At 49.6% G+C, this 19,572-nt stretch overlaps 1 protein-coding gene across 3 annotated transcripts; it reads right to left on the bottom strand.

Moving 5' to 3' along the window:
- Positions 1-1,581: 1,581 nt before the first annotated feature.
- On the bottom strand, positions 1,582-6,361 carry gdnfa (glial cell derived neurotrophic factor a). 3 transcript variants are annotated; one of them, XM_049019999.1, is made up of 3 exons: positions 5,842-6,361; positions 3,840-4,070; positions 1,582-2,483 (listed from the first exon to the last, which is right to left on the bottom strand). In XM_049019999.1, exons 2-3 carry the CDS (start codon positions 4,042-4,044, stop codon positions 1,951-1,953), a joined length of 738 nt encoding a protein of 245 aa, XP_048875956.1. In that variant the 5' UTR covers positions 4,045-4,070; positions 5,842-6,361; the 3' UTR covers positions 1,582-1,950. The 3 variants fall into 3 exon arrangements, with proteins under 3 accessions (XP_048875956.1, XP_048875954.1, XP_048875957.1); XM_049019997.1 differs by lacking the exon at positions 5,842-6,361 and adding an exon at positions 5,103-5,304; XM_049020000.1 differs by lacking the exon at positions 5,842-6,361 and adding an exon at positions 4,398-4,551 and having other exon boundaries at positions 3,840-4,308.
- Positions 6,362-19,572: the final 13,211 nt, after the last annotated feature.

The following is a 19,572-nucleotide window of genomic DNA, read 5'->3' as shown; positions in this document are numbered from 1 at the left end:
AACTGTCCAAATTAGAAAAAAGACAATGTATCAAAAGAGAGTGGAAAGAGGGATTTGACTGGGGGATTTGAAAGGGGGATTTGTGCAGGCGGGCGTGTGGGGAGGGTCCTGTCGGGCTCTCGGTGTAGCCGTTGATGGATTTGTCGATCGACAGCTTTGGCTCATCTGTGTGTGTGATACCTGCTCAGATTGGAATGTTAAACATTGGGGAGGGAGAAGAACAGAGTCGTACTCTAGGGGGATGGGGGGGGGGGTAGATGCCAGCTGTACTCTGGCATGGGGGGGGGGGGGGGGGTAGATGCTGGTCAAAGGGAAACTTGTCACTGTATTTCACGTTACACTCCAAAGACAAAACCTGTGACTGAACGTTTACTGCAGGCTGGTCTGTCAGTGTGGGGCTGCACCAATGCACCATTCTGACCAGCCTACCAGCAGTAAGATGCATGGTTCTGACTGGCCTATCGACGACAGGCCGCGTGGTTCTGGCTGGCCTATCGACGACAGGCCGCGTGGTTCTGACTGGCCTATCGACGACAGGCCGCGTGGTTCTGGCTGGCCTATCGACGACAGGCCGCGTGGTTCTGGCTGGCCTATCGACGACAGGCCGCGTGGTTCTGACTGGCCTATCGACGACAGGCCGCGTGGTTCTGGCTGGCCTATTGGGGGCACGCTGCATGATTTTGGCCGGCTTACAGGCAATGGGCCGCATGGTTCTGCCTATCCTATCTGCAACAGGCCGTGTGGTTCTGGCTGGTTTATTGGCGACGGGCCACGTGGTTCTGGCTGACCTATCAGTGAGGGTCCTGCATTTCTGGCTGGCTTATTGGTGTCGGACTGTATGGTTCTGGCTGGCCTATCGCCAACGGGCTACATGGTTCTGGCTGGCCTATTAGTGAGAGGCCTGCAGTTCTGACTTGCTTATCGGCGACAGGCCGCAATGTTCAGGCTTGCCTATCGACGACAGGCCGCGTAGCTCTGGCCAGCCTGTCAGTGAGGGGCCTGCAGTTTTGGCTGGCTTATCGGCGACATACCACATGGTTCTTGCTGGCCTATCGCAGACGGGCTACATGGCTCTGGCTGGTCTATCAGTGAGGGGCCTGCAGTTCTGCGTGGCTTATCAGCGATAGGCTAGCCAGAACCACATGGGCGATCACCGATGAGCCAGGCGGAACTACAGGCACCTCACTGATAGGCCAGCCAGAACCACATGGTCCATTTGCATTGGGCCACATGGTTGTGACTGGCCTATCAGCAATGGCCTACGTGGTTCTGGCTGGCCTATCGGCATTGGGCCATGTGGTTTTGGCTGACCTATCAGTGAGGGGCCTGCAGACTGCCTGGCTTTGGTTTCCAGCTCTGTGCACAGTGCTGCGTCTGAGGTGCCCCCTCTGTACTTCTATGGCCAGACAGAGCTTCCTTCGGGCTAAATGCCGTTAAGGTCAGGCTGCTTCACTGGTCAGCCCCCAAAGCGCATCCTCTTTGGCAACGATCAAACCAAAAAGCTCAAATAAATAAGAAAAACAAAAACACTTTCACTTTTATAAAATGGACTATAATAAATATCAATAAGTTAATTCAATGTAAATAAAATAAATATTTATATATTTTTGTAGGTAGGAATTGGAGTTGCTGTATCGGAGTTGGATTTTTATGGTGAGTTCAGAATGACCGCACGTGTAAACAGATCCGTTCGGTGCTGCATGATTCTCAACAGGTGCAATCCAATAATCCCTCAGCACCCTCTTCAGGGTAGGTGTGTGTGACGTTTCTGCTGTCCTTTCATCTCATCTCCTCCGTGCCGACACTGCAGCTGAAACACATTCCATATCCGGGGGTTCTGTCCAGGGACATGCGCTGCCCCCTACAGGTGGTGTAATTGGTTGTTCCTTTTCTCACAAGAAAGATAGCAGCAGCCTTGGTTATGAACGGTGCGCACTGGCCAGCCGCAGGTCAGATGCAGGCACACTTCCTGGCGGAATGCTTCTTCAGCGTGTGGTAGACCAGCTCGTCGTCCAGGAAGGAGAGGTCGTCGTCAAAGGCGATGGGCCGGCAGCAGGTACGAGCCGGGCTGTCCGGGGTCAGCTTCTTGTTGTGGCTCAGGTTGCTCAGGATCTTGTCGTAGTTGGTCTCTGAATCCGCACAGGGCCCACTGCAGTATCTGAACAACAGCTCCTCTTTAGTCCGATAGCCCAGCCCCAGGTCCGTCACGTTCAGGTGAACCTGCTTCAGCACGCAGCCACTGCCACCACCCCCCATTTGCCCCTGACCCCGCCTCCTGTTCCTTCCATGGCCCCGCCCTTTCTTTTTCTCCTCTCTGATTCGTCCCTTTCCATCTCGGTTGGCTCCACCCCTCCGCCGGCCACGCTGCCCAATGGCCCAGGTGCGCTCATCCCACTCAGAGGAGCGGGGCAGTCTGCTGAGGGTGGTTTGAATGAAATCCACCACGTCCTCCAGCTGCCCCGGGTACAGCGGACTGGTTGAGACTGTGGGGATAGAATTCACCATGTCACCTCATAAGCAAGCACTCTCCGTAAAAAATCCACCCACACTGATGGCAAACACCCTGTTTACCCAAATACGGTCTGTGATGTTTTTCAGAAGCAGGGGTCATGTGGTCTCAGTGACAAAGGTGACAGACTACAACCGCAGCCCATGTTTGTCAGCATAGTGGGGGGGGGGGTCACCTTGCTGGTCTGACTGGCCTTTCTGACTCACTTAACTACATAACACCAAAGATGAGGGGGTGACACTATTGTCTGCTCAGCCAAGGTGTGAAAATTTGAGCCCTCTGTGGGACGTGTCACCTGCCCCACTGCCTGGCGACTTAGAAACGCAATCCACGAGGATGTGGCAGGCCTCCATGTCAGCCTGGGTGGGGGTGGTCGGATGGGGCCTCAGACAGGCAGACAGAGACCCTGCAGTCTCTACAGTAGCCAGAGCTGGGGTGACCCAACATACTTCTGGGTGCATGTCCAGCTGTCCACCAAGTAACGCCTTGCTTGCATCCCTTAGGAAACACACAGGGCTACAGGAAACCCTAACCACCCAAACCAAGCTCTCCTTCAGCTGAACGTTTCTTCGAGATCTCGCTCCCTGGACACAGTAGGGCTAATAATACCTTTTAAAAATCTTCCCTTGCTCATAAAGAACCTTACAAGCCAACAGCCAGATTGGAACAGGACAGCACCAGGTTCCTCTAAACAAATGAAATTCCTAACCCTCACGTCCGCTAAAATGAACATAAACACTAGCGGGCCTCCGTCTGAACCGGGGCGAAGAACTTTTCAAGCACCGAGTGGCGTGTCCTTCAGATCCACATCTGTTTCCAGTTCATTGCAACTGCTTGGCTCCCTGACAGATATGTAGAGCTTTGGTGGGACCAGCCCAGATCCCACAGACCCAGCGAAGACTAGTGTAGGTCAACCTGTAAGATGTACAGCTATGACCTCGGCATCCCGGTGATGAAATGGCGGCCTGTGATGCTGGACCTGGCCGCTTCATCTCGGGCTACGTTTGTGGTGACAGGTTCTCCCCGAAGCCTCACTGATTTCCCAATATATAATCCACAGGCCAGCTTCAGGTCCTGTTGGTTGGGCTTTCGTGGGCTCTGTTGAACTGGAGAACTTCCAAAGTACCATGACTTACAGAACCAAGTCTGGTTCTCACATCAGTCACCCAAGTTATTTATATATATATATATATATATATATATATATATATATATATATATATATATATATATACACACATACACACACACACACACACACACACACACACGCACATTATTAAATGTCATTATTAGCAGAAGAGGCAAACAACAACCCACACACACTTACTCAGTTTGGAGGAGGCCGGTTCTTGCTGGTTCTCCTGACCTCGCTGCTGGTACTCGGACCAGGTACCCTCCATCGCCAGATGTCCTCTCTCAGGTTTCAGCTCCAGGACCTGAAGGTGATTTTCTGCTGGCAGGCGATGCCTGGCAGGTCTGGCGGACACTGCGCCCAGCGACACACACAGGGCCAGAATGTCCCATAACTTCATTTTAGATGCCGTTCCAGTAACGGTTCCTGCAGACAGGGCCACGGTGAGTTACACCTCGGAGCTCCTCAGTAAATCACACGTGCGAGTTTGGGGTTATGCATTTTTACTTCGAAGATGTGCAGATAACAGCCAGCAGAACAAAATGCAAACCACTGCAGCAGCATGTCAGCGCTGAACACTGGGGCTGACAGCTCAGTGTGGTTTACTGGAGCCTCTGTTCCTTGGCATGGGGGGAGAGTGACAGGGTGCTACGGCAGAACAGGACTGTGTGAGAGAGAGACCTGCGTAATTAGGAGCCAGGATGCCGGAATGCTGCAGGAAAATGACACCTTTGTTCGTCCTACTTCACACACCTCTGCTAACGTCGGGAGGGTTTTCTGGCTTTAGAGCTGAATAATATGGATTGACGTTATAAATGGCAGGGGGAGAGGAAATGTCCTAATGATGGGCCTGGAGCCCAGCGCAAGCAGGGAACACAGTCGAAAATCCAGGTACCAGGCATCCATTTTGCAAAGTGTTTCTCTGAACAGGACACTTGTTCGAGTTTATGATGTTATCACTAGATGAAGCCAACCACACTAAAAGAAAAAAATTCTCATGATTCCACAGCGAGACTTTAAGTAATCGTAAGTAACCAGGTCCTGGGCTGGCATTTATTTAACTTGGACTTCGCAGACTTCCCCCTGGCTGCCTGCTTTAATAGATGCAGGATTGCCACACCGTAATTTGTAATGAACTCCAGTTAATTAAGCCCGTTTGTGTCCTGGTATGCGCCCGGTCACGGCACACGGGCTGTTCCTGGGCTTGGAGCGCCAGTCAGACTAATAAACACGAGTCCCAGAAATCGATGCAGCTAACAATTTAAGTAAACGCAAAAAGTCTCATTATTAGTCTTACGGGACCTGTTTAAGTTGCAGCGCGGTGAAAAGGCCCTCCCATCACATGCGTTTTTATGTTCCTGTTCACAACTAAAAAATTAAAGAAACAACGGAATTTAACACCCCTTCTTTTCAACAGGCACTTTAAACGTCATGTTATTTAAGAAATACAGGAAATACCGTTTACATTTCTGCCCAGCATTTTGACGGTCATTTGAATGTGTGAAACCTCGTAATTGCATCCTTCTGCGTCACATCACCACCAATACCTCTCCTTATTGGGCACAATATAGCGTTTACGGCTCGCTTTTTAAATCGCCTAACGAGCGCCTAAACATTCAACAGTTTCAGATCTCTGGATAGTGATTCTACCAGCCGAATGGATGCGATAAAACACACCAGCGTGCACTTCTTTGGCCACTGGGCACTACAGACAGCGGACGTGCCCAAGTCGCACGCATGAAGCCAGGGAGGCGCTGGGAAGCGCTCGACCCGCACGACAGGGGGCGCTGCGGAGGGCATTCTACCTGCCCTCCGAAGGCATTGATGGAAGCGCACAGAGCAGGATAAATGCTTTTAAATGTACTCCTACCCGTCCGGACACGGATCTTTGCGGATACGTGTTAAAGGCAAACAGCGCTTTTCTGGCCGTGATTATTTAAGGCCATTTAACTCCTTAAAGAAATTACACTTACTTAGGAACACAAGTAATGAGGCATTCCCGTCTTTTTAATCCAGGGCTGTTTCTTTAGATGCTCCAAGTAAACTTAATTTAAATACGACCAGAGGCGGTACTTCAACGGCGAACGGGGACAAGATAAAAATAATAGTTGTGAATATGGCGCAGATGGAAGACAAACAGACCATTAGCGACCCATGGCGGACCCGTTAAATATGCTGGTACGGACTTCCAACTCACCTTAAATCGGTCCCATTCAGACCAGCTGTCCTCTCAGAAAACTGGTCAGCATGCATTTAATCATCCATCTTATGCCCCGGATCCTGGAGATGTTTTTCAAACTGATACTCAATGTCCAAAGGCGCATGGGAGAACAAAATCCTCCGGTGTGTAATGTCGTGCGATGCGTATCTGTTTCCCCCTCAGCCGAGGGACCCCGGGATCTCCTGGACGCGAAGCTCACTTGCACAGTAAATAGATGCTGCGTCCCAAGCTGGGAAGGGGAATAAGAAGAAGCGCCAGTCAGAAGAATGCATCGGTAGTCCGGTCAGCAGCACCTGGGAGCCAAGCCTCGGCCAGAGAGCTTAACATCTGAGCGGCTTCAACAAGAAAAGCAAATCCAGCAAAGTGCCGCCAAGCAGTATATCCACAATCCGATCCGTCCGGACGAGATGCGAGACTCCCAGCACGGCACAGCCCAGGCTGCTTTGTAACTCCAGACTGGTCGTTTACTGGAGTCCGCTGGTGAGCGTGTGTCTGCCTAAACACCACATCTTCTCTGGAGATACACAGACCCAGAAGGATTTATAGTGTGAGCCTGCTGACGTCCCCTAAGTCCGTCCTCCCATATTATCCCACTTCTTTAACCACCATCAGAAGTCAGAAGTAATGACCAAACTTAAGCCTATATGTTCAAAGCAAGGCTTCTCTGGTTTCGGACGGCGAATCTGGGATGTCTCAGGGATTATGTCAGCTACATTATGTTCTTGTATAGGATGTCAGGCGCACTGAGTCTGATCCACGGAGCCCTTCTTACGACTAGGTGTGTGATTCCCGCTTTTCCAAGCATTTTGGAAAACGTCGGTCTCCATCGCTAAGACAGCGATATACGTTATACCAAAAAAGAGCACTTTTGTTGTTTTATACTGAATGAGATCATTTTTTTTGTATGACGCATGCTGAGCTGTCATGTGGTGCTTATCAGCAAGTCCTTGCCATGAGTTATGTTGCAACATTTATAAGAACGCGATAGAATGCAAACGTTTCTTTTCTCATCCCGACTTTCTGTGTTCGTGTGTAGTCGCGAAATTTAGGCGAGACAAAGGATAAACTGGCACACATATGTTTGATGATCTATATCTGTGGTCTAGTAACTTAGACTCAGTTCTTGAGCTTTCATTAGTATACTTAATATTTATGAGTTTTAATATTTATGATTAGGATCATATTTTTAAAGTGCGAAATTTCAACTTTTCCCAGTGTCAACCCTACAAATATTTTTGATTCGTAATATATTTGTAGAAACATTAAGCAGTTTTAGTACATCGCATTTATTTTTTAAATGTTTTTTATAGCGAAGCAAACGACGAAACACGAATTTCAGTTATTTACCGTGAGTCAACACTCTTGTGAAGGTTAATAGCTTTTGTCCACTTAAATTTGCCTGTGATGCTTTTTAAGAGAAAATTCCTTGCTTTGCCTGGAAAAACGGACAATTCAAGCTGAGACGGCATGACGGATACCTATCCTCACGATGATGTCAGCCGACCAAAAACTCTGCGGATTGTTCAGCTTGAATAGCTGGCAGACTTCATCCCCCCAAACCTGACCAAGCCTGTTTATTTGTGAAGTGCATCCCTTGTCAGAAGCATGTTGGGTGGGAAACGCCGGAACGACTGTATTTGTAAACATTGTGAGATTAGGACATATTTAATATGAAATTGAAATGCATTTTCAGGCTGTATGCAAAGAGGTGGATTTCATGAATATTGTTTATCCTGGACTTCCATCCATCCATCCATTTTCCAAACAGCTTATCTTACTGGGTTGCGGGGGGTCTGGAGCCTATCCCGGAAGCAATGGGCACGAGGCAGGGAATAACCCAGGATGGGGGGCCAGCCTATTGCAGGGCACACTCACACACCAGTCACTCACACATGCACATCTATGGGCAATTTAGCAACTCCAATTAGCCTCAGCATGTTTTTGGACTGTGGGGGGAAACCGCAGTACCCGGAGGAAACCCCACAACGACATGGGGAGAACATGCAAACTCCACACACATGTGACCCAGGCGGAGACTCGAACCCGGGCGGCAGAGGTGTGAGGCAACAGTGCTAACCACTGCACCACTATGCCTCCCCTATCCTGGACTTATAGAACATTATTTAATCTTTTTGTCGCACACCCTAAACTGTCAGTTCGTCGTGGATTCATGTAGGAGGTTCCCTGATAACATTTGCTATGAATATTCCATCTGGGTTAACAGGTGACCAAACTTCTACTTCCTGTCTATGGGAAAAGATTAAGCACATCTGGGTGTATTTTGCAGAGCAGCATTTCGGCCAGCTATGACCTGTATCTGGCCCGTGGACCATGGTGCAGGGCAGCATTTCGGCCAGCTATGACCTGTATCTGGCCCGTGGACCATGGTGCAGGGCAGCATTTCGGCCAGCTATGACCTGTATCTGGCCCCTGGACCATGGTGCAGGGCAGCATTTCGGCCAGCTATGACCAGTATTTGGCCCGTGGACCATGGTGCTGGGCAGCATTTTGGCCAGCTATGACCTGTATCTGGCCCGTGGAACGTGGTGCAGGGCAGCATTTCGGCCAGCTATGACCTGTATCTGGACCATGGTGCAGGGCAGCATTTCGGCCAGCTATGACCTGTATCTGGCCCGTGGACCATGGTGCAGGGCAGCATTTTGGCCAGCTATGACCTGTATCTGGCCCGTGGACCGTGGTGCAGGGCAGCATTTCGGCCAGCTATGACCTGTATCTGGCCCGTGGAACGTGGTGCAGGGCAGCATTTCGGCCAGCTATGACCTGTATCTGGACCGTGGTGCAGGGCAGCATTTCGGCCAGCTATGACCTGTATCTGGACCATGGTGCAGGGCAGCATTTCGGCCAGCTATGACCTGTATCTGGACCGTGGTGCAGGGCAGCATTTCAGCCAGCTATGACCTGTATCCGGCCCGTGGACCATGGTGCAGGGCAGCATTTTGGCCAGCTATGACCTGTATCCGGCCCGTGGACCATGGTGCAGGGCAGCATTTCGGCCAGCTATGACCTGTATCTGGACCATGGTGCAGGGCAGCATTTCGGCCAGCTATGACCTGTATCCGGCCCGTGGACCATGGTGCAGGGCAGCATTTTGGCCAGCTATGACCTGTATCTGGACCATGGTGCAGGGCAGCATTTCGGCCAGCTATGACCTGTATCTGGCCCGTGGACCATAGTGCAGGGCAGCATTTCGGCCAGCTATGACCTGTATCTGGCCCGTGGACCATGGTGCAGGGCAGCATTTCGGCCAGCTATGACCTGTATCTGGCCCGTGGACCGTGGTGCAGGGCAGCATTTCGGCCAGCTATGACCTGTATCTGGCCCGTGGAACGTGGTGCAGGGCAGCATTTTGGCCAGCTATGACCTGTATCTGGACCGTGGACCATGGTGCAGGGCAGCATTTTGGCCAGCTATGACCTGTATCTGGCCCGTGGACCATGGTGCTGGGCAGCATTTCGGCCAGCTATGACCTGTATCTGGCCCGTGGACCATGGTGCTGGGCAGCATTTCGGCCAGCTATGACCTGTATCCGGCCCGTGGACCATGGTGCAGGGCAGCATTTTGGCCAGCTATGACCTGTATCTGGCCCGTGGACCATGGTGCAGTCCGCCCTGAAGCCTCTCTGCAAACTTCGCTCATGGTTCCTCTGCAGGGCAGCTACACTTTTGCACTGGACACTTCCCATACTACTCTGTGCTCGCTGGAAATTTTACTTTAAAAGGCTTCACTCTAAACTCTGATCATGCAAGATTTCTGCTGTGTGCAGGACATTTGCGATCCTCGCTGGAATGATGCAGTCAGGCATGCTCTCCCATATATAGGGCTTATATAATCTTTCTCCAGCTAAATATGAGTGGCAGAACAGTGACATGGAGTGGAGAAACAATGTCATGTGACCACTGGTAATTCTGATGACATTTAATGACACTCATTCCGTAGTGAATTCCAGCCTCCTGCTTCTCCATTGACATGCATGTGTGGTTAAATATAATCCCCGGGATCATAGCTGGCAGCCAGTGCAGTGGGCCTTATTTAGACACCCTTGCGAGGCGTTAACTTTAAGTTCTCTATCTGTGCGCCGACCTCACCTTTGCAGCTTCAAGTTGCATGGGTTTCTGATCGCTGATATGACTGAGGATGAGCTTCAGACGAGAGTATGACTGAGGATGAGCTTCAGGCGAGCGTATGACTGTGGATCAGCTTCAGGTCAGAGTATGACTGAGGATGAGCTTCAGGCCAGAGTATGACTGAGGATGAGCTTCAGGCCAGAGTATGACTGAGGGTGAGCTTCAGGTCAGAGTATGACTGAGGATGAGTTTCAGGTCAGAGTGTGACGGAGGATGAGCTTCAGGTCAGAGTGTGACAGAGGATGAGCTTCAGGTCAGAGTGTGATGAAGGATGAGCTTCAGGCCAGAGTATGACTGAGGATGAGCTTCAGGCGAGCGTATGATTGAGGATGAGCTTCAGGCCAGAGTATGACTGAGGATGAGCTTCAGGCTCGAGTGTGACTGAAGATGAGCTTCAGGCTAGAGTGTGACTGAGGATGAGCTTCAGGTCAGAATATGACTGAGGATGAGCTTCTCTCCATAGTATGAATGAGGATGAGCTTCTCTCCATAGTATGAATGAGGATGAGCTTCTTTCAGGAGCATCACTGAGGTTGAGTTTTTGCCCAAAGTATCTCTGAGGACCAGCTTCTATCCAGAGTACTATTGAGGATAAGTTTCTGTCTGTTCTATGGATGAAGACAAGTTTCAGTCTGGAGTATCGAGGAGGATGAGTTTTTGTCCAGAGTACTGCTGAGGACCAGCTTCTACCATGATTGATATGCTAGCATTCACAGGTACACATATCCTGGAGACAGTGAGAAAGATTTAAGACCTAAAATAGAATGAGGAGAGAGAGTAGGGGGACAGCGAACACAAGAAAGAGAAGGAGAGGATACTGAAATTTGGGTTTTAGAGGAAGGAGAGGCAGAATGGGGGAGATCCTACAGTGTACAGGTGGCTCTCGAGCTGTCGATCTGCTGTCCTCCAACCACTTGTCGAGGGCAAAAGTCAGCTTGCCACCGCAGGTTGGATTACATTTTGGACTTGGCACGTGTGTCAGGACAGCCCCTCCCTGCTCCACGAGACCTGCAGCTGCTCTCCCCCCAGCTGTAATAACAAGTGCGGGGGAAAATGGAAGACTTTTGCTGGGCTTGATGCATTCGCCGCGGTTCACAAACCCAAAGATGATACCTCACACTGATTGTTTTGTATTCTTACTGTTATTCTTTGATAAGCCGTAGTAACAATCAATTACTCGAATCGGAATGAAAATGAGTAAAAATAAACCAACCTCTACTCTGAGGTCTGGTGCCTAATGTTACATTTTAATATGTATATACAGATGCTCCTCACTTTACAGCGGTTCGACTTACGATATTTCGACTTTACGATGGTGCGATATTGATGCGTATTCAGTAGTCATCAAACTTCGAATTTTCATCTGTTCCCGTGCAGGTGATATGCAGTACAATACTGGGTGATGATGCTGGGTGATGACAGCATTCATGTTTCTGTAGCGATTGCTAGCATAAACATCTCGTACTGTGTTTAACAATGGGTTGTACAGCAGAGTTCTTTTCTATATAATCAAATAGACTTGTATTAATTTATTTACTTTTCAATTGCTGTTATTTAGTTAAAGTAATTATTTAATTACTTAATTGGTAATAGTGGTTTATCGAACCATGTTCATATCCGATTATATTTTCTACTTATGCTGCATTCATCAGCATCTAACCCCATGGTAAGATGAGGAGCATCTGTACATTTATCCAGTTATCAAAGTCAATTGAGGATGTATAACCAATAAGTATTGATTCGTGAAATGTTGACCATGATCATGACCAGTTCTGCTTAAAGCAGTTTGGTGTCAGTCAATCACATAAAACAGGTAATATGAATAATCCCACAGTGAAGGACGCCGAATTATAGTCCGAACAATCAGGGAAAGTGTCTGCAGGGCAGCCAAAACCAGAAGACAGAGGACAGGTCCTTCTCCTGGCTGAGATCCGGATGGTTCCGGTACCGTGGGCCTGCCGACAGAAGGCGGCCATTACTTTTTCCATATTTGCGGAATCCACGGATGGGTGAGAGATTTTGTAAAACGGTTTCTGAAAGTGCAATAGAGTGACTGAGTATTGTTTCCAGTGTCGATGATTTAAAAAGCGATGAGTGATGGTGGCGTGATGTCAGAGCACTGCCAGACGAGAGAGATAACAGGCCCTCTGTTCCCTGGCGTTGAACTAAAGTAACTCCTCGCATTTCATGACATCCTACTTTTTTCCACGCCAAACTGGGATCAACGGAACCAAAAATACGCGAATCAGCGGGGGGCCCTGCTTCAGACGCTCCCTTTCATTGCTGGTCCTGAAAATGCAGAGTGAAGCATAGCCGTGACGAGGTCTCCTCGGTGACGGGGCTGTGAATCATGGCTCAGTGCGGGGGGGGGGCATCACTGGGCATGTGACCCCACAGGCCCACCCCTCTCTGTATCTGAGACAGTGTGGAATTCCCCAAACAAGCCTTTGTTAAGAAAGCACTGGAAGCACTGGCTGCTGTACGATGACTCCTCTCAAAATCTGTTGGAATAACTTAATAAATAAGAATTCCGTATGTCCAGGATGACACAGGACTGTCCAGTCATTACTTTTTGGGTTTATCTCTGACACTGCGACGCTAATGCGGAAAATGGGACCGGGTACCATCCCTACATCACTGACCTCGTTCTCCTTCTGAAAAACAACATCTGTTCATTTCTTCTCAATAAGGTCTCATGCAGCACACAGGCGAACACTGAGAGACACCCCAGAGAAGCACTGTCTTCAGGCCAGAATATAGGGGGTGTATCTAAACCTTAGGCCTTGGGGGGGGGGTCAGGTAAACAAATGAGCTTCCATGCTTATTGCCCCAGAGTGTTTATCGCCCCCTACAGATTAACTTTGGTAGTGCTGCATTACAAACAACAAACAAACAAATTTATTTTTGTATAGCGCAGTATCACGACGTTACATCGTCTCAAAGCTCTTTACAGCATCCCCACCCAAAGCCCCCAGTGAGCAAGCCAAAGGCGACAGTGGCAAGGAAAAACTCCCAAGAAGGAAGAAACCTTGGGAGGGACCAGACTCAAAGGGGGAGCCCATCCTCCAGGGGCCGGCAGGGAGAGTCAAATAGGAGAGATGGTTAAGTGCCAAGTCACGCTGTCCAATTCATAAGATTTGAGAAATAACCGGGGAGCAGGGAGGTGATGACAAGCCGGTGCCGACTCTCCTTCCAATCGCCAGTAGTGGCCATTACACTGCTGTTAATGCACTGCTGTGTGTAAGGGGGGGGGACAGAGGTTAATCATTCAGAGAGCTTATCAGTTAGCCCTTGGAATTCACACGCAGTATTGCTGAGTCTAGGAAGTGCCACTGGGAGAATGCAGTGAGGGGACTGGGTTACAGATCTGAGCCTGTGAATATTAAGGAAGGGGGTGGGGGGACAGTCAGATGCAGCCTTAGAGGGCAGAATTTGGCAGGGGGGAGCTGGATAGCTGGATTTGGGGGTTAGGGTCCCAAAGAGGGAGCAGTTCCTTAATGAGCCTGGCTTGTTTCCTATGTCATGAGGTCATTAGAACTGAATGTAGTGGATGTTTTTTCTTAGGTTGAAATTCATTCATTTTAACACTCGTATTAACACTGATTAGTGGAACGGGGTGTCTGTATGTATTATTATGACATTATCATGATAACACATCCAGGGGAGTGTAGGGTCTTTAATACAGTTGGCTTTGTGTACACTTTACAGATCTCTAAATTGCATTTGTATAAATATTGGCAGCAGTGGCCAGTTTTCGCTCTGCTCTGTTAAGGACGTTTCCCGCATCTCATGTATACTTATCTTTACGACACGTGCCCATTCGGCGATCTTTGGTGAGTGATGACAGATTATCCAGCAAAGCTTTTTCACTCGCCGGTAAAGATCGACAACTTGTTTGTTTGTTTGGTAGCTGTCCATGGTACTGACCGTTTACAAACGTGTCCAGGCCGAACTCTCAGGCACTCTGTCCTTTAACGGATGACACGGCTTTCTTAGGAATGTGTCACCTAGTATTTCCTTCTGCCCTGATCACCTTCCTCTCCTGCTGTTAGGGTTTGGGTTTCAGTTCCGGGCCCTGAATGTCTTGTGTTTCTGACCTGAGGTGTCCAGCCCCTGCAGACATGGGTGAGGCACAGAACGCAGCCTCCAGGTACCAGCTGGGGTGTCAGCAAGCAGCCTCCAGACTCGGTGGAGACGAGCCGCTGTCCGGCAGAGCGGCTGGCACTTGTGGTTACGACAAACTACGCCCGGTGGCGAGTCTAAATCCTGGGTTGGACACACGGCCTCTGCGTGCTCCGCCTGCACCCGGGTGGCAGCTGTCGCTGGGCTGCGTGCTGTCCCCTCAAGTGGCTGGGATTCCTGCGGTCGCCCGCCCCTGCATGTGTGAGGTATACCAGTACGGTGCATCGTGTCCCGATAAAGGGTCCCATGACCCTCAGGAAGGAACGTCAGACACGCTGAGATGATTGTGATCGGAAACCGATCACCCTGAACAATCGCTCCACAGAAACATCTGCGAAACTGTATCCCACAAAACATCAATCCTTTACTTGACTTTAGTACTCAAACATAATTATAGTCAAACTAAACATAGTCACTCCTCCATAAATCTGGTGCTGTCAGCTCTGCTTAAAAATCAGAAGTTTGCCAAACTGGTAAAAGCATCACAGCCCTGCTGGTCTAGTACTGTCCAAAGCGGAATTCTACAGCATTAAATCCCACGGCCTTTTCTGGGATTCAGTCTAGAAGGCAGGTAGACAGGTGACACAGCAGCTGTACAGGATGACCCTGCGTAGGGCCCCTGGGTGCTAACTGGCACAGGAAGTGGGGGGCGGGGGCCCGTGTGGCGTGTGAGGATCTGGTTTCTGTGGTTCCATGCCCTATTCCTCCCTGGTCCCTCTGTAATCCATCACCGGTGAGAGACATGCAGCACTGGCCCAGTGTCTGAGATCAAAGAGCCCGTCTGTTGCGGTCTGCAGTGGTTCTTTGTCATGTGATACTGCGCCCAGCGGATCCTGTATCTGACACGTACGGGCCGTTGAGGTCCGACACAGAGGTGACCCGTGGTATCGTGGTGGTCAAGGCTCCCCGCGACCCTTAGTCGGGTCTGGCCACGCCCATCTGCCAGGTCACTGCGGGATGCAGTGCAAAGAGAATTCAGCCCCAGCATGAACCTTAAGAAATCGAGGCCCAAACCGAGGGCCTCCTCAGCCGTATGTGACTGAAGCTGGTCCCTCACAGCCGAGGAGTCACGGCTCTTGCTCTGGATCCTCCGGTTTCCCTCTGGATGGAGACAGGTGACGCCAGTTGCGGCGCGTGCCTCTGGCAGACAGGTAAGCGGATACGGGCACTGCCCCCCTGCACACAGCCTTTGTGTGCCTGTAATGCCCCGGTTAGCGGGAATGCTAGTCGCCGACGGGCACATTCAGGCAGGAGGGACGGGGTCGGCTGACGGAATATCGGGATAGAAATGCTTGTAGTGTAATTATAAAGTGCTCTATTTATCAACAAAGGGCCCACACCTACTCTGGAACTTGAGCAATGACAACATAAGTGTCAGTGACTTAGTACAGACAGTGTGGGAGTGTCACTTAGTCAATTCTGACTCTCTGAATGTCTTTGTTAATAAAAAGCAGTCCCTCGTTTCTGTGTTTGGTGTGCTTCCAGCAGTCCCGCGCTGTTACGATTGGGCCCAGGAGCTCCTTGCACCAGCCAGATCAGATCAGTCATCTCCTAGGCCTGGGGAGGACGTGTCCCAAGCACAGAGCGTAACAGGACTTGCCATCTTTCCAGGGGTCCGTAACTGGAGTCCGACGCAGGCGACAGCACAACGGAGACTGAACTTTGATGTGGGATGACGAGTTCCAGCACAGCGAGGCTAAACTGCAGAGCTCTGAAATATGTGCCATTTGTGCCTGAGGATATTACATCAGACGGTGGAGTTGTCCAATGGACGGGCTGCCCATCGCTCGCTTGTCAACAATTCCTGTTGTGCCCAGGGGACACTGCTGCATGTACATGCATGCCTGTGCATGGCTGCCCCTCTCAGTGGCCCCACTCCCTCTCACTCCTGCTGCCTGTGGGCTTTGACTCATGCCATTAGCGTGGGCTCCAGAACATTCTAATAGCATTCGGGGACACGTGCTGTTCAGGTGAAAGTGGCATATATAGTTTGCAGATTCACATGTATGGTGCTATCAATGGAGAAAAACGCAGGACAGGGTATTAGCTGACCTCCCTGTCAGGTTAACTTTATCCATAACTGGGTAAAGGAGTGGGAGGGGTCAACCTACATCACAGTGCTCTCATATTCAAAAGCTAAGCTAAAGGCCCCGAGCTATGGCTGTCTCTGCTGTGCCTGACAAGAAACATTTTTTTATACAAACATTTTGAAGTTCTGGCCTCAAATTACTGACCATCAAACCATTTTAAGCAGCTACACAACTGTGGGAAAGAGTGTGAGAGTCACATTGACTTCTTTCCTGTGCTGCTGTCTTGGAAGAGAAAGTTACTGTAAGTAGACCAGTTTTCACATTAATGGACTGCAATCCATCCCTCCATTGTCTGAAGCTATGCCAACCCATCGTAGTTCACACATACACCCTAGCTATATGCATGTTAGTAAATTTCAGTTTTGAGATTAGGAATTGAGCTTTGAATATGAGTGTTCGATCTGAGTACTGAGCAGGGATTGGGTGTTGAGTATTGCTGTTTAGTTTGAGTCTTAACTGTACGGATTGAGTGTCGGGGGACTGGAGACAGGAGCCGAGTTGAGCTTAAGGGTGACCTATAGACACTGGAGTCACTATGGCTGAGAGACAGGAATATCAGTCCCAGGGATGCACCCTCCAGTCAGGGAGATACTCCGCCTTGAACCTTTTCCCATGTCTTAATGTTGTTCTCTCTCCTTTAGAGGGGGCTACCCTAACCCCTCCCGGGTAATGAATGTGAGGAGAGGCTCGCAGCCCAAACGTCCCTTGATCAGGATTTAAATTCTTTTCCACGCATCGCTCTTACCATCGGAGAATCCCTCAGAGGCCAAACGAAATCCATCAGCGGAGGAATGTGGCTGGAAGGGAGGCTGCCTTGGAGCCGCGGGAAGGCCCGGATCTCCGAAGCGAGGCTCTGCTCACTGGACCCAGAGGAGCACAGCTGGGTCAGGTGCTGACACTGGGCTCAGGGAAGAGGCCGTCAGGCAAAAAGAAAACACACCCGTGACAGTCTGCTTCTGGGGGCATTTTACCTTACACAGTACAACAACACATGCTGTCTGGGTGGCCTGAAGAGGGCCAGTTACCGGCAAAATATACAAAGGGGGGACCCTCCTAGCTGGCAGACTGCCCCCCCGATCAGTGGCAAACTATCCAATTAGAGCTGCTTGTCAACAAATTCCTGGGTTGGTTTTTGCTGCCAGTCCAACCCTGTCTGAGTGTCATCCAAAATGCAAAGGCTGTCAGAAGGGGGCGCTATATGGACACCTGGAACCACACTTATCCCACACGAAACACAGAACCATGGAGGAATTCCGCATTTATCACAAGCAGACATACAAACAGAGCACCCAGTCAGTGGAGATTAGTGTTCTGCTCTTCATGTGTGCGCATGCAGGATAACGTTACAGCTACACCTACAGCTACACCTACAGCTACACGCTGCTGCCCCCTGCTGGCATGTTTGTGCCATGACAGGCGAGTTGTGTCGCGCTCAGGCCTGTGTGCGCTGGCCAGCTAGTTCCTCAGAGTGCCTCCGCTCTGTGGCGATGTAGCTTGGTGAAATCCCTCACCCTCTCTCCCAGTGGCAGACATTAGGTGTGAGATCTTTTCTCCCTGTTCCATGTGACGTGTGACTCTAGAGGGTCCTACTGCAGCCTATCTAGTTCATTTCAAACGTCCACAGCAGATCTGGGCTCAGTCAAACTGTGATGTATGAGCTTAAAGTGCCCAGCTAGTTTGGCATTGTTTTAAAAGTAACATTTGGCACTGAGAAGATTTCAGACAAGAAGTCATTTTCAATAGAATCCAAGCTGATAGTTTAATCTCAAAAGCAGGGCCACTGCCCCCCAATATTTATCTGTTATGCTGTTAAGTCAACAAAACGTTGCATTTGTTAAAATGCAGAGGTGGAGATTTTAGGTCCAGATAGTACAAATCCAGACCAAGATTTTCATTCAACCAATCAGGTGAGTCCTCTGTGACTGTGACTCCTTATGCTCAACTGGTTGGTTGAAACAAAATCTTGGTCTGGATTTGTACTCTTTTAACCTGAAATCTCCACCTTTGCTGCAATGCATGTGGCTCATTTCATCCAAACCAAACACTTAACACTCTGGCCCGTGGTCTGCTCTTAAGGAACCCTGATCTAGTTTCTCAGATCTGTCAATGCAGAGGCTCAGTGGGCTTCCCTGCTGAGGGTGGGGGGCTTCGAAATCGAATCCTGGGGGCTTCGAATCCTCTCTCTGCTCTGTGGCTGGAGTCTTCCTCCTGCAATCCAGGAGTTAGGCTGATAGGCATCTTTAATTTACCCATAATTTGTGTTTGTCTGCCCTGTGATTGGCTGGCATCCTGTCCAGGGTGTGGCCTGTGCTTCCAGGGATTGGCTTGAGGCTGAGGATTATGGATGCACTGTGTTTCCTACTCAAATCACGCTAACATTTGTTGCCAGTAGGTGGCTCCCTTTTATAATCAGAAATTGTCAACACGTGGTCGTGAAGGTGAACAGCAGTGTTACCACACTGTCACCAAACAAATCACCTTTATCAATTGGTACAGCACGTTCTGAAGAAATTCAGCCCGTGAATGACAACTGCAAGCTACTGTGGACCTGTATGCATGCGTCATTGTGGACAACTAGTTAAGTGGGCTTTGAGAACATGTTGGGCTGCTGCAATATATTATAGTGTTTGCTCACCGGAATCAACATCTCAGACTCTACAGTTTATCAGCCCAAGAAAAAACCAGTAACATTTGAAACTAATACCATGGCTTCTAGCCTAAACTAACAAAAACATTCAACAAGAATAACCACAAGTTTTGACATCTCTAGACCGCATAATGAGAGCTGTTTTTTTTTTTTTTTTTTTTTATCAGTGAGTCGTGTGCTTCAGAAATAGCAGACTGATGGCCTGTGAATATCGGGGGGGGGGGGGGGGGGGGTAGGCCACATGTTTTCAGAACTGGGGTTTAAATCTAACACCCAGCTGGAGCTATTGGGGTCAGCCTCAATCCAGGCATGGAAAAAAGCCATCACCAGCTAGGGCCTCTGCCAAAGAGAAACGTGACAAGACCTTAATGGTTTTAATGTTTCCAAGCCCTTATTACGAGTCCAAATTGAAACATTCCTGTGTCTTCAGGGCAAGCGATGATGACTAAACAACCATATGGGACCAACAGCAAAACAATTCTGTTTTCAACACGAGTGGTCAGTGTGAACACGAATCCCCTTGTCGGCGTCTCCTGTATACGGATTCTGCGGTTGCAGTTTGAACCTGCTTTCTGTAGGAGTTTGACTGCATGCACTCTCAGACAAAGGGTAACAATTGTACCTTTGCTTGTCACTGGGGCTGT

This window comes from Brienomyrus brachyistius, chromosome 7 (assembly GCF_023856365.1).
Source record: "Brienomyrus brachyistius isolate T26 chromosome 7, BBRACH_0.4, whole genome shotgun sequence".
Classification (NCBI taxonomy): Eukaryota; Metazoa; Chordata; class Actinopteri; order Osteoglossiformes; family Mormyridae; genus Brienomyrus; species Brienomyrus brachyistius.
This window is presented reverse-complemented; position numbering and strand designations above follow the sequence as displayed.